At 35.5% G+C, this 14,747-nt stretch overlaps 1 protein-coding gene across 45 annotated transcripts in view; it reads left to right on the forward strand.

The window, feature by feature from the left end:
* LOC126974761 (twitchin) overlaps positions 1 to 14,747 on the forward strand; it is a 194,591-nt gene that overhangs the window by 94,803 nt on the left and 85,041 nt on the right. For all 45 annotated transcript variants that reach the window (XM_050822373.1, XM_050822375.1, XM_050822416.1 and 42 more), the window contains 15 exons: positions 2,135 to 2,294; positions 3,823 to 3,956; positions 4,066 to 4,237; positions 4,841 to 4,992; positions 5,596 to 5,746; positions 6,064 to 6,172; positions 7,938 to 8,134; positions 8,698 to 8,839; positions 9,628 to 9,776; positions 10,430 to 10,587; positions 11,430 to 11,571; positions 12,283 to 12,422; positions 12,760 to 12,994; positions 13,649 to 13,855; positions 14,137 to 14,300. In XM_050822373.1, the coding sequence (XP_050678330.1) occupies positions 2,135 to 2,294; positions 3,823 to 3,956; positions 4,066 to 4,237; positions 4,841 to 4,992; positions 5,596 to 5,746; positions 6,064 to 6,172; positions 7,938 to 8,134; positions 8,698 to 8,839; positions 9,628 to 9,776; positions 10,430 to 10,587; positions 11,430 to 11,571; positions 12,283 to 12,422; positions 12,760 to 12,994; positions 13,649 to 13,855; positions 14,137 to 14,300 (2,412 nt within the window). The remainder of the gene's footprint in view (positions 1 to 2,134; positions 2,295 to 3,822; positions 3,957 to 4,065; positions 4,238 to 4,840; positions 4,993 to 5,595; positions 5,747 to 6,063; positions 6,173 to 7,937; positions 8,135 to 8,697; positions 8,840 to 9,627; positions 9,777 to 10,429; positions 10,588 to 11,429; positions 11,572 to 12,282; positions 12,423 to 12,759; positions 12,995 to 13,648; positions 13,856 to 14,136; positions 14,301 to 14,747) is intronic.

Genomic DNA, 14,747 nt, shown 5'->3' on the forward strand with positions numbered 1-14,747 from the left:
GAAAATGTTGCTAACACAAATTATAATGTCGCAAATCATGTTTAACTGAAAGAAATAAAATTAAAAAAGTGTTTGTAATGTACTTACATTATGTACGCTCAAAAAGTTAACTTCTTTGGCGTAACATAACAAAAATCCTAAAAAAAATTTTTTCCTCCTGCTACTTTACGTTTGTAGAAGGAACAATATTATAATAAAGAAGGTATTAATTACAAGCAATTTAGTTAACTAGTTTTTATTTTTTATTATGGTAGCTGAAGTATGATACAAATGGTCTAATCAACCAACTATCTTCAAGTTGTCGAATTTGCGTGACGGTGTGCGCGCGCATCATTATAATTCACTCTTATAACTTTTCCCTAACGCGCCAAAATAAGTATAACTTGATATAACTATAATTAACTTGATATAAGTATAACATATATTAATACCCAGAAAGGCATTAATGAGTTATAAATGTATGGGATATACAAAAATGTTTCCTTCATGATATTAAGTGAGATCGGTTTTTTTCTTGATTATTTATTATGTATAATTCAGTTAAACATGAACGCCTTTCATCGCTATGGATGCGATGTACAAGCGCTTTCGATGTTGTGAAAAAAAAAGTTCAAAGATGCATTAATTCTAAGTCATTTCAAGAACCATCACATTAATTACACTTACAATTTATAAGTACATTACGAATTGCAATGACATTACACGCTTAAAGCAGATTATCATAATAATTACACCAATAGATCATTTCGGTTTAAACTCGAGCTTAGTGAAGACGAAGACGAGAAAAGAGGACTGGAGCCCTATTACCAAACTCGAAATACGAAATTTCGGTCGACAGATCGTACATTTTCCTGTAACGAAAGTGTTTCGTGTCCGAAGATCGATACGAAGTTCGCGATTAGACATTTTATCTTTCGTTTACCTTATTCCTAAATTCACTTGACATTTACTTTTTCATTATTCGACATTATTATAATCGTAACTACAACTTCATTTTTTATGGTCATGTCTACGGTACCGAATCGAAATCCGTCCGAACTATTTGGATTCGAAGTACTTTGGTAGGATTTAATTCGCAGTTCGTCGTTCTTTCGTTTCGGGCCGAAACTTCGGCTTTCGATCTTGGTAATAGAACTTCTGATTTCGTTTAATGACGATTGAAGTTTGAAGACTTAAGACTTAGTGCTAATGCATCTTAATTGGTTATAACATAATATGTTTCTAAAATTGTAAACATGAAATTGAATTTGACTCGAAGGACCAAACACTTCAAACATTTTCTGAATGCACACTTAACACTCGATGTTGTTGTTTTAAATTTAAATGTTATGAATTGTTGTCTTTGTTCTATTCTAAATATTTCTTTAATCACTGAAAATGTCATCAACAAATGAACTACTTATGCGTAGCAGATGGCAAATGATTATTCATTTCTTCATTAAGGCCTAGCAGAACTAAGGTCTTGTTTCGTTTCAAGGACAGTTGGGGACTTTCAGAAAAGATATTTCTCGGTATTGCAACATAGAAAGGAGAGAAAGATAAAAGAAACAATGTAAACGCGCCGTTGAAGTCAGACTTTTATTTCGTCGCAACAAGACATATTTTAAAAATTCCTTCAAATAATGTAATGGTGCTTCCATACAGAGTTATTTTGTCGCATAACGAACTATTTTATGACAATAGTTAATAAATGTTTTCTTGCTTTCAAATGTTTTCTAAAATTTCGTAACTTTTGTGTGAAATCATTAACCCAAGCGACAGTGGGGTTTGAAGATTATTTAACCAGATCAAACTTATGTAATGTGGTGATAGTAAAATGTGAAGAAATATTCTACAACATAATATTTTATCATTGCGGAAAGCTTTGAAAACACCTACCAATAATAAAGTGTTAGTGAATATTAAAAAGTTTCGTGATAGATAAAATTATTTAACCGTTTTTATCTGATGTGTGGAAGCGCCATTAGATATACTTAAGGTTTAGCTTTTTTGTTTCTTTTCTCGTGTTTGCGTATCGCTAATAACGATTAAACAATATGGTCTTCAACTGTACTTAGATTATTGCACTTTCAGTTTCATATCTTCAATCTTATATAAGCTTAACCATAAACTTTCATTATGATAATGACTATAGGAAGTACATGATGATGGTGAACGTATCACCATTGACAAGTATGAGAGGAACACGGTGCTGACGGTTAGAAAGACCACGAGGCCAGATAGTGGAAAATACCATTTGGTGCTGACAAACTCTTCGGGAACGTGTGAAAGTATTGCTGATGTTGTAGTACTAGGTGAGTGAATTGCAAGATAAATATCTCATGAATCTATAGAACGGTCATTATCTACCGCAATTTTAATCCTTTATATACTTCTAAACTTGTGCTCACACTTCCATCTGCGTGGAATCTGGGTCCAGAGATAAAAAATTGGTATTTAAACATTATAATTTATTGTGCTACAAAACCTAGCCGAAGATTTAAAATTATTTACAAATATCTTGAAAAAACGATACGTAACATTTTTTCCTACAACTACTATAATATTATGTTCTGCACCAAATTATCTTCACTTGTAAGATACTATATTAATATAAAATTTTTCTCATTAGCTTCCAAATAAATAGAAAAAAAAAACATTGCGTGCGTACAAAGTACACATGTCAGAAGTGAAACCTGCATGGTGCATGAACCTCTAAACTGCTTATGAATTCCTGGTACGAGTTTCTAGGATGACACATGATTTCAACCGCTATTAAAGACATTCCTACCACCACACTAATATGTATAACTAGCTGACCCGGCAAACGTTGTTTTGCCATATAAAGTATAATTCACGCGATAGTTTTATAAGTAATAAAATATTGCCTATATTATAGCCTGTACATCATTTTGTTCTATTGTCAATAGTTTTTGCAGCGCACGCAAAAATAGGTTTTAGATTTTACACTTTGTATTACAAAATAGCAATTTTATTACGGATCCCTAATTTTGAAAAAAAAACATAGCCTATAAGCCTTCCTCGATAAATGGACTACCCAACACTGAAAGAATCATTCAAATCGGACCAGTAGTACCAGAGATTAGCGCGTTCAAACAAACAAAGAAACAAACAAACACTGCAGCTTTATAATATTAGTATAGATAATATGTTCTCCTGGTGTCTATGTGGTAATACGTGCGCTCGGAGTCAGAATATATTAAGGTATACTCGCGCCATACTTAAGACAATCTCTTCTTTAACTATGATCACCTGGTACCAAAACATTGTATTATGCTTCCTATCTCATTATCTCCCATGTTAAATATTATGAATTGCAGTGATTGCTCTTTTTACTGTCGCTTTTTCGTTTCATCGACTTTCAAATCACAACGATGAGAAGTTTTCACTTCTATAGTATGCATATTTCTGTCTCATTCTTTGCCGGCTTCATCCTACACATTTTTGTATTTGTGTCTCTTACCTGTTGTTTTTTCCTTTGCATCCGGTTTGAAATCACAACGATTGTAAAGAAGTTTCACTTCAAAAGATAAACAGAAAATAAATCTGAAGTCGTAATTGGATACGATATCCTTTATTTTTTAGTAAAATTATTTCATTGGATTCTGCAGTTATAATTTAACTATAAACTTATGTAGCTATAGATGCAACTATTAAAAACATGTTTGCTGATTACTTTAATATTAATTTATCATAGATAGCTTTTTACGGCCTCAAAAAGCATAGGTTATCCCTACATTACTGAAATCAAGCTATAAGTTGGAGCAAAGCCAAAACAACTCCTCATAATAATTTGTAATTTAATGGAAAAATATTTTGTAGACAAACCGAATCGTCCAAATGGCCCGCTCGAGGTTGTGGAAATTCGTGCTGAGAAGGCAACAGTCAAATGGCAGAAACCAGATGACTGGCAAGGCTCCGACATTACTGGGTACACGTTGGAGAAATTGGATATGGTAAGTTCGATTACAAAAAAAAATTGATCCGGCGGATCATACTATTTGACATTAGAAATAGAGACTTTTAAACTAAAGGATATTAACAAGAAAAACTTGATATCGACAGGACACTGGCAACTGGATTCCTTGTGGTGAAACTGGTGCTGAACCCACTGAATTCACGGTGAAGGGTCTCACGCCCAACCACAAGTACAAGTTCCGAGTTCGCGCTGTCAATAAGGAGGGAGAGTCGGAGCCCTTGGAGACAGATGGATGCATTGTTGCAAAGAATCCGTATGGTAAGTATTTTTCAATTTCAATTAAGTATTTTGTGTTATAATATAAATTCTTTCAATTCTCCGTTTAGGTAAAAGATATTCTGCTTTCAATACAATTTCGATGAGTATCTTTGTTGTTTTGTTTTTGTTGTTGTATATACAACAATATTGTAAGATTTGTAACTGTAGGTAACTAAATAATCTTTGTAATATTGGTTTTCTAATCTAGAATAATTCCACAATATCAATGACGTTCTATACAAATAATTTTAAGGATATATCATTCGTATTCTGATAGTAGAACGACAAAAGTGTGCTTAAAGACAATGTAAGCACACTTTTCTCCTAGTCCTATTGTGTCAACTGGCACTGTCTGAATCAAATCTGAACTGAATGAATGTTTTACATTACTGCTTATTGACCAAGAATATTTTAAACAACTGGAGTAAATACGGCAATGTATATACATAGCAGTCGAAGCTCATTATGGTGTGGCTGGTTGTGGCATGTTCCATATTTCAGCTTTGTTTTTATTCAACGAGATATGTCTATGCGTATAGAACGTCATTGGAGAATATACGTACCGTTAATATATTGTATAACATTATCTCTGAATTTCTTCAGATCCTCCAAAGGCACCTGGAAAGCCAGTTATCAATGATTATGACAACATGTCAGTCACACTCCAATGGGAGCCACCCACAGATAACGGTGGCAGACCAGTTTTGGGATATGTCATTGAGATGAAAGACAAGTTTACTGCTGATTGGATTGAGGTGAATATTTCTATTTTATAATATTGTAATTATGTACCCAAGCACATACCTATATTGCTTGAATAAAAAATGATCTAGACTGAAGGAAGGTAATATTATTATTATTATATCGAAGACAATAATAGTTATAAACATCTTAGCTTCAATAATTCAGCGTGTGGCAGATTTTCTTGAACATTTTTTTTTCCGTAAATACCTGCTAAATATTCGATGAATTAATATTAATGCTATTAAGGTAAAATAGAGATTTAAGTAGAATAGAGGTCTCGGGTTCGAGTCCCGGGAATTAGCAAACATTTAGACTCTAGATAATTAATTTTGTTTCCGAGTCATGGGGATGTTATTTGTATTTTTAAGAATGTTTATCTTATTAAATATATCATTGACTTGCAGTCCTAGTTCATGGCTAGATAATTATTTTGTATAAAATAATAATAATTTTAATAAACTATTATGGTAACTAGATGGTACGCACTTATCATCACCGATAGAGAGAGTCCGCTAATGGCTAGTATAAAATGGAGTTCAATCAATAGAGAACAGCAATTTAATTATTTTTGACTTGAATGTAATCTGCTACAAATACGAAATCACCCGTTCCAGGTATTGAAGACAAATGACATCAAAACTGAAGCCAAGGTTGAAGGTTTGAAAGAGAAGATGATCTACCAGTTCCGAGTGAAAGCTTATAACAAAGCTGGAGTTGGAGATGCATCTGAGCCTACGGACAATCATCTCTGCAAGCATAGAAACTGTAAGCTATTTCATTATTCCTCAATATGTCATTGATATCTACCTTCCTATATACCTAACTGAAAATGACTACTATAGAATTTGTCAAACCTATTTAATAATTTGACGATTAACACGTAAATTAGCTATTAATATGAACAAACAATACCAGAAATTTCTTTTGAATTCTTTATACAGATACTTTAAATATACAATTTTGGATGTTAGTTTCAGATCTTGCTAAAAATATAAGTTTGACCACGATAATAATTGAAAATTCTGAGTTTTACTGTTATAATAATTCAGATCCTAATAATATGTAATATTTTTATTTTCCAGTGCGGCCACGTATTGAACGAAGCACTTTCAAATCGGTCATCATCAAGGCTGGTCGTACACACAAATGGTCTGTGGATGTGTTTGGTGAACCACCACCGGAAAAGACCTGGTAAGTTAAGCACATTAATTATACGTTTTATATAATAATAGTAGCTGACCCAGCAACGTTGTATTGCCATATAAAGTAATAATAAAAAATCAACCATAATACATACAATACTACCAAATATATTGTACATCAAATTTATCGTACTACAATAATCATTATATTCGATTGCCATATTACAACTCTAATGCGAATCTGTGGATGGAATAGAATGATATTAAAATCGCGATAAAAAAATAGGAGTTGATCATAGACGGGTGAAAATTTGAAGTTGTATCTTTTTGTTTTTTAATGTTGAATCATAATAAAATAAAAATAAAAAATTGACAAAAAAAAATATTTAGGGGTGGGTGACCCTTATCATTTAGGGGTATTATAGGGTATTGAAAATTTAATTAGGGATATAATAAAAATTTAAGTTGGCCAATTTTCACACCTACCCGATATATATACAAATCTTCAAACAAATTGGCTTAGCCATTTTGGAGTAGATTGGTAACAAACACTGGGACACGAGAATTTTAAATATAAGATAATATCTTACTTAAAAAAGATAATTATGTAATAAACTACCCAACTGTAATTATAATTCTCAACTGGGAAACCTGGAACCTGTTTTTAGTTATCAATATTCATTTATTGAACCTATTTACCTTTCCACATCGGACGGTGCCCGCAGGCACTTGAAATTACAAACACAGGGAGTTTGGCAGTGCCCCAAGGCATTCTTTTACCTCACCCAGTTTTCACCCTTATTAGGTGTACAAGATGGTTTATTTGCCTACGCAATTATGAACGAGTGAAGTCCGATACACATTTCGATCCGTTACGAATCAAGGCCACCAATATTCGACGTCATAGCTTTACGGACATAGCCTTTTTGTGTTCACTTGTTCCCGGGCGGCGCAGCGAGCAGTCGTTAACAAGACTTTGCACAAAGATTGTTCTTTGTGGAGATTTTGGTTTTATTTTATAAAGAACATAAAATGTTTATTACAAAAACATAAAAGTTAGTAACTAAAACAAGTAATTATCATTGAAACTAATAATTTATTTTAAAATATACCTATTTTTACACTTATTGTCGAATGAAAAGTCTGTGTGAAATAAAATAAAAACACAATATGAATAATTTATACATGATCTTATAGCTTGTTTCAATAGTTTTCAGTGACAGTCAAATCACCCTAATTATAAGCATTTTATTACTACACGTAAAATAATACGCACGGGGAGAACGCTGCGCGAGCGCCGAACGCATGCCGATCTAAGGCGAACGTTTATGCAATAATGTGGTAACTTAAAAAGGCTTGAACCTAGGGCTGTGAAACCAAAAAAAACATATTGACATTTCTTAAGTGTCAAGAAAGTTTAGTTGACATAAATCAAAATGCTAGGTACAAACAATATAATGTAGTAATTTAGTAAATAAACAAAGTACAATTTTCATGCTGTCGATGTAAACAGACACAACGCATTCTAAATAAACATTAAGTTGTGGATGTCTTGTGTGAGTATCTACTATCTAGCTAAATAATTACAAAACGAGATTGAAATTGTTAACGCTACAAATATATTATAATAAATTATAGTTACCGTATCTTGTAAGTTTTGAAAGTTGCAACAAAACTAATACCATTAATTTTCGGCTCGGCTGAGAAATAGGAGTTTATTTCATTTGCAGTAGTAAAAAGACTTGCTGCTGTTGTGCGCTATTTAATTGCAATAACTTAAATGTGTCAAATGGGTAAAAAAAAATTGTTTGCAGGTCTTGGCGCGAAAATATTAAACTTGTGAACACTGAGCGCATCAAGATAGAAAATCAAGATTACCACACAGATTTTACAATTGTCAATGCTGTGAGAAGAGACACTGGCCAATACACTCTGAGGGTTGAAAATTGCAATGGCTTTGACCAGGAGACTGTTGAACTTACAGTGCTCAGTAAACCAAGTGCACCTAAAGGTAAGCATTCTGATCAGATATATTATATTGGTTTTATTCAGTTATTTTCTAGTTTGAAACAGATATAAATGATTTGACCCAAGTCAAAAATTGATTAATTTATTATGAGTAGCAACACTCAATCCATCTCTGTTATAGACAGCTGATGGGTCATAGTATAGTATTATGTACTTGCTGCCATTTACTTCCATACAAAAGTCCATGTTTAAATTTCCTTAGAGATTTTCTTCGAAATAAATACTATAAAAATTTAACAATACAACAACCAACTTCAAAAAAATAACTATTTGAATAGAAGTGGATTACCACTTATTATTTTTTACTGTATTTGGTGATTGATGTGTCCATTTTTAATTGGATCTCAGGATCACAAAGTATCCTGTTCTTGTTATTAAATGATAGTTTTATCCTGTTATCTGATATTGTTTCTAACTGTAAATAAATAAATATAGGATTATCATTTTAATCCAGTTTGATATTGATGTATTAGTAGCCATATTTTTAGTCCCAGACGAAAAAAAAATTACAAACACTGTACTTGATTGTTCTATAATTTCTACCAGGACCTCTGGAAGTACTTGATGTCCATGCAGAAGGGTGCAAGGTCAGATGGGAGAAGCCCGAAGATGATGGCGGCTCACCAGTCAAAGAGTATGAAGTTGAGAAAATGGATCTCGCCACCGGAAAGTGGGTGCGAGTTGGAAGGTAAGATTGCATTGAGAAACGAATTAAAATAGTTTTCAGTTTTTTTTTATGGAATAGGAGGACAAACGAGCGTACGGGTCACCTGTTGTTAAGTGATCACCGCCGCCCACAATCTCTTGCAACACCAGAGTGTTGCAAAAAGTATGAAACTATGGTGAATTTATTGTATTAGGCTTTCTTTTGTGAAAATTAATAATAATCTAAATCTATGTATTAAAACATAAAGCAAAAGCTTTGTACTCCTTTTTAAAAAAAATTGTGCAAAAGGATGAAAGTGAAATTCAACACAGTTAATGTTTATATGAAGAAGAAGTGCATAAAGTTATTTTCTTATACACAAAATGCCTTATAAATACATTAAATCAATTAAAATAAATATAACACACACTACTGCTTGAATGACACACAACTTACTTTATACAGGTCTTTGACATATAAAACCTTATTTAGTTCAAACCTAAAAATGAAATGAATCATGAGTTACATCATGGCCTCTGGGTGACCACTAGTTATCTCAAGTGTTAATGCTTCTAAGATGCGGAATTTACTGCCACCTGAGGTTTTCGTTATGTTGGTCACTAAAGCCTTCCACTCCTTTCAGTCCTAGGCTTTCCTTATTGCGGTCGTAAGTGATAGGCCAGTGAGTGTCTTGATCTGGTCCGACCAGTGGCCAGGTGATTGTTCGCGTGGTCTTTTGTCATGCACTTAGCCAATGATATAATCAATCACCCATTGGATTAAAAAAGGTGTATATAAATTAATTATGTTACAAATTCCCTTTAAAATAGGGTTGCTGGTGATAAGAAACCTCTGGAGATGGAGGTGACTGGACTGGAGCCAGGTCATCAGTATAAGTTCAGAGTCTCTGCAGTCAACGATGAGGGTGACTCAGAACCTCTTGAGGCTGAGAAGGCTATACTAGCTAAGAATCCTTATGGTAAGTATTTGGTTAATAATGCTCGTTTTCAATAACAGTGACATCAATAAACAGACAAGGATGTTTAAATTCCCGCGCGTTCAGATAGGGTTAGGCCGCCATCTTTGTGACGTCAGATCCTAGCACATAAAACTCACTAATCTAACCAGTTAATATTTAATACGATTGAAGAATAATCATCATCGAATCCTAATAATAATAAGTAATAATAATTTTTAATAATTAATCACACCGTAAGAACAGAACATAGGCGTCTTTTTTTGGAAGATTAGTTTTTCTTGTTTCGACTCTTGCAGAATTAACTGAATAATAAGGGTTATAAAACGACTCCCATAACTATTAGACTACTTAAAAAATTAATATAAACTCTCCAAGCCTTGACGACTGCCTAATGACGTCACGATCATTTTAATATAACAAGGTTCCTTCCCTGTTACAACGCGCGGGATTACAACATCTGCTGGTTGGTGCAAATATTATTTCCCAGAAAGTATTTATTCAGTCTACAAGTATTTTATTCAAAAAGTATTTTGCTTATATACTTTTCAAAAATCAAAAACGCGTTTTGTTACAGCTACGTGCCAAAAAGCTTGTACTTTACAACTTTAATTTTTATGCAACTTTAAAGTTTATTTTTCAACTACCCTCAACAGATGTTGCCGATAAGCCTGGCAACGTAGAAGTCGCTGATCACGACAACCAGAGCGCAGAAATCAAATGGGATCCTCCATCTTCGGACGGTGGTGCGCCCATACAGAAGTACATCATACAGAAGAGACCAAAGGGTGGCAACTGGGAAGATGCCGCTGAGGTACGAAAAGGATTTTTAATTTTGTGGAACATGAAAAAAATCGATATATCTGCTTTTAAAAAGTACTCTATACTTATTGACAATAATTCTTATATTTAAAATAGAGCTAGCAATAAGTTCTGTTACAAATAAGAATGCTTGCATGTCTGGCCATGAATCTATGGAGTAATGCACTGTTTCCATGGAGATGCTTCGCTTGATGTCGACTATCACTGCGATGAAATTAACCAAGAATATCGGCAGCATTTCCGCATTCGATGCTAGGCAGATCCGTTGGCCGAAATAACCGTCAGCATATGTCTATTGAGACGCGTGGTAGCACTTTGTACAATCTCCGCCCCTCTGGACCCCACGGGACAAACGTCTCTTTACAATTCATAAAAACTTTTCGCGTGATTTACAGTCCGTAGCGCGTTATCAATAAATCCTCTTGGAGTAGTTATTAACTATCGTTGGATGTATTTTCAACAGAATTTAGTAACAGTATCCTATTCTTTTTTAAGTATCTAAGTTTAATTAAGTATTTCTATAACATCTACTTAGATAAAATTTAACTTTATGTAAATATTCATTTAAATTATTGTGATTAATCCGTTTATCTAAATAATTTGCTGTAGTAACAAATAAATTTATAATTGAATGGAATTTGGAACTACAAGAGTCTAAAGTGTTTCTAATTGGTTGGAACAGAGATTGAATTTTGTCATATTAACGCGTGGAATGAGAATGCAGTGGTTAGTCTGCAAACGATACTTTTGAAGTTTCTACCAAGACCTGACGTCATCATCTTCATAGGCTTGGCAAGTTACACCCGGTTACTGAAGTATTACTTGATTCGACAGGTACCTGGCAACGCGACCAGTGGCAAAGTGGAAGGTTTGCCCGAGGGCGGTGAGTTCGAGTTCCGAGTGATTGCGGTCAACAAGGCCGGGCCCTCGGAGGCATCCGAGCCCACCAAGATGACCACAATCAGACATAAATCATGTGAGTACTATTATTAAAGATTTGCCTTACACTGTTTGCTTCCCCTGGGCATAAAAATAATAGGGAAGCCCGTAGCCCAAGGGTAGACTTTGAGGCAACTAAGGGCATGTACATGTGGTAAGCTTCTTTGCACAGGATGCCAGCTAGATTATGGCTACCACAAAGGCGCCTTTTTCGGCCGTGCAGCAGTTATCTGTAAGCATTATTGTGTTTCGGTCTGAAGGGTGCCGTAGCTAGTGAAATTACTTGCCATCCTATGTCTCAAGGTGACCAGCGCAATTGTAGTGCCGCTCAGAATTTGTGGGTTTTTAAAGAATTCTGAGATGGCACTGGATTGTAATTGGCCCTGCCCGTATCAGTTAACAGTCCTCTGAACGTCCTGCTCGTCTCGTCCTAATTGTCATAAAAAAAGACAAAAGCTCCTTTTGCAAAGAAATTCTTGCCTCTCATAACCATTTTGTAAAATCAACTACGGTCATTTCAAAGTTATTCGTCTCAGACATCATACATTATTATAGTATTTTATTTTTAAAAAATGTTCTGTCAAATTGTAAGCGAGGCAATAACTCTTAAAAAAAATTTTTGTCTGTTTCATTTTCCCCGCATATCTGAATAAGAACTGGTATTTCAAATTTTTTCCGTAAAATACTCTTGTCTCATAACTATAACACGTCCCATTATTTTTTCTCATAACTTGTACTTCGCTTTCAGTGAAGCCACGCATCGACCGCACCAATTTGAAGGCTTTGACAGTTCGCGCTGGAAAGCCAATATTCTTCGATGTGAATGTGAAGGGAGAACCAGCGCCAAAGGTGCAGTGGTTCCAGAAGTGGAAGAAGGAAGAAAAGGAGGTTCGTTTTTACCCTCAATTATTATTTTTCATAGTATTTATTGCTTCGATATTTAGATTTTTTAGTCCTCTGGAGTCACTATCAGGTACACCTTTTCTTTACACAATACAGTCGCTTCAATTAAATTTAAATATGTGTATTCTTCTTCATCGTCGTCCCATCACTGCTGAGGATCTTGACTCCGTAGACTGTTAACAGCACACCTCCAACCGGTATTCGAACCCGGGACCTCTAGCTCAGTAGGCTAACTAACCTCTGGGCGATAGGGGTCGTCTCTAGGCTATTTTACCCCTACTATTTAAAAATAGAAATACCTAGCCTTTTTTTACATCTTCAGGTGACAGAGAACGTGGTAAACGTGGATTACAACACGAAACTGGACATCAAGGAGTCAGTGCGCGCTATGAGTGGCGTGTACCGTATCCTGGCCACCAACCAGCACGGCAAAGACGAAGCCGAGGTGGAGATCACCGTGCTCTCGTCTCCGAGCAAACCGGGCGGCCCGCTCAAGGTCACTGACGTCACCAAGAACGGCTGCAAGCTGGCCTGGAAGAAACCGGAGGACGATGGCGGTGAGTAGAAAAAAACAAATACGAAATAACACCCGCATCACGTTGACGTTTGGCATTCCACAACCGCGGGTTTTGCAAGAAATTTCTTGCCTCGCCCAGCCACTTTTTGGAATCAATTACCGGCTGCTGTTTTCCCGAACCAATACGACTTAGGGACCTTCAAGAAAAGAGCATACTCCCAGACACCTGTTATGTCGGATGTCCATAGGATGTCATGTCCATGTTTGCCCCCTCTTACATAAAAAAATAATATAACCTTGCACGGTGTTTGAAATGCGTATACCTATCCAAAAGACTGATAAAACGTACGTATTTCTTCTGTTGTTGGAGGATACTATTAGTGGTGGTGATCATTTAAAATCAAGTGTCCGTAATTTCGCAGTTTTTAGTACAATTAGGTAGTTTTTATTTGGAATTGACTCGGAAATAACCGCGGACAGTATGATGTACTAAAAAAGAAGTGCTTTTTTGTTGCAAGGAACATCTACATAAGCTTTCTCAAAATTTCACTTAATCAGCTGTTTTTGTGTTTTTTTACTGAAGGAGAAGAATTCTGTGAGCCTTACCAGATTCCAATACTGGACAGTAATACGACTAACACATTTAATAAAAGCTTCGGTCCTGTTTTCACGCGTCACTTAATTAATTTAACAGGTAAGCCAGTGACCGGCTACGTGGTAGAGAAACTGAACAAGGCTACCGGCAGATGGGTGCCGGTGGGCAAGACTGACGATACAGAGATGGAGATCAAGGGACTGCAGGAAGGAGAGGAGTACGAGTTCCGCGTCAGAGCCGTCAATGATGAGGGAGAGAGTGAGCCGTTGAAAACAGATCACTCCATTGTGGCTAAGAATCCTTATGGTGAGTCATGTAGAAGCTTTTCAACATATATATATATATATAACCTTTTTATAGTTCAATTACCATAAAATTATATATATGGCCGTGCCACCTGATAATCCTGAGTCGCACAGGAACTATCCAATATTAAATCAATCACTATTTTAATACGTTCCTTTTCGGGTTTCGCTTTGTACTTTTATCTTATTCTATTAAATGTATCCTGTGAGGGTTTTTCTGAAATAAATATTTTCCTTTCTTTCTTCATTTCAATTTCTTGTACGGACATTTTCATCTTCCAGACATCCCCGGTAAGCCCTCAGTGCCTACCATCGAGGACTGGGACGTTGACCGCGTGGACCTCAAGTGGGAGGCGCCCAAGAACAATGGCGGAGCTCCCATCACTGGCTACGTCATTGAGAAGAAGGACAAGTTCGGCACCTGGCAGGAGGCACTTGTCACTACGGTACGTGTCTCATTTTCCGTAGGATATATTTCTATTGTAATATTTATTTTAGTAGTGTAATCGACATGCTGTAGATCTTCTTCTGTATTATTTAGGAGGTTAGATTATGGGTACCACAACGGCGCCTTTTTCTGGCGTGAAGCAGTAATGTGTAAGCATTATATTGTTTCTGTCTTAAGGGCGCCGTAGCTAGTGAAATTACTGGGCTAATGAGGCTTAATATCATATGTCTCAAGGTGACGAGCGCAATTGTAGTGCCACTCAGAATTTTTGGGTTTTTCAAGAATCCTGAGCGGCACTGCATTGTAATGGGTAGGGTGTATCAATTGCGATCAGCTGGACGTCCTGCTCGTCTCGTCCTCTATTGTCATCAGGTTACAAATATGTAACCAGACAAAATTTCAGTTATTGAATTAAGCCCCCAAGCTTCAGACCATAATTTTGCCT

The sequence above is a fragment of the Leptidea sinapis genome, chromosome 33, assembly GCF_905404315.1.
Source record: "Leptidea sinapis chromosome 33, ilLepSina1.1, whole genome shotgun sequence".
Classification (NCBI taxonomy): domain Eukaryota; kingdom Metazoa; phylum Arthropoda; class Insecta; order Lepidoptera; family Pieridae; genus Leptidea; species Leptidea sinapis.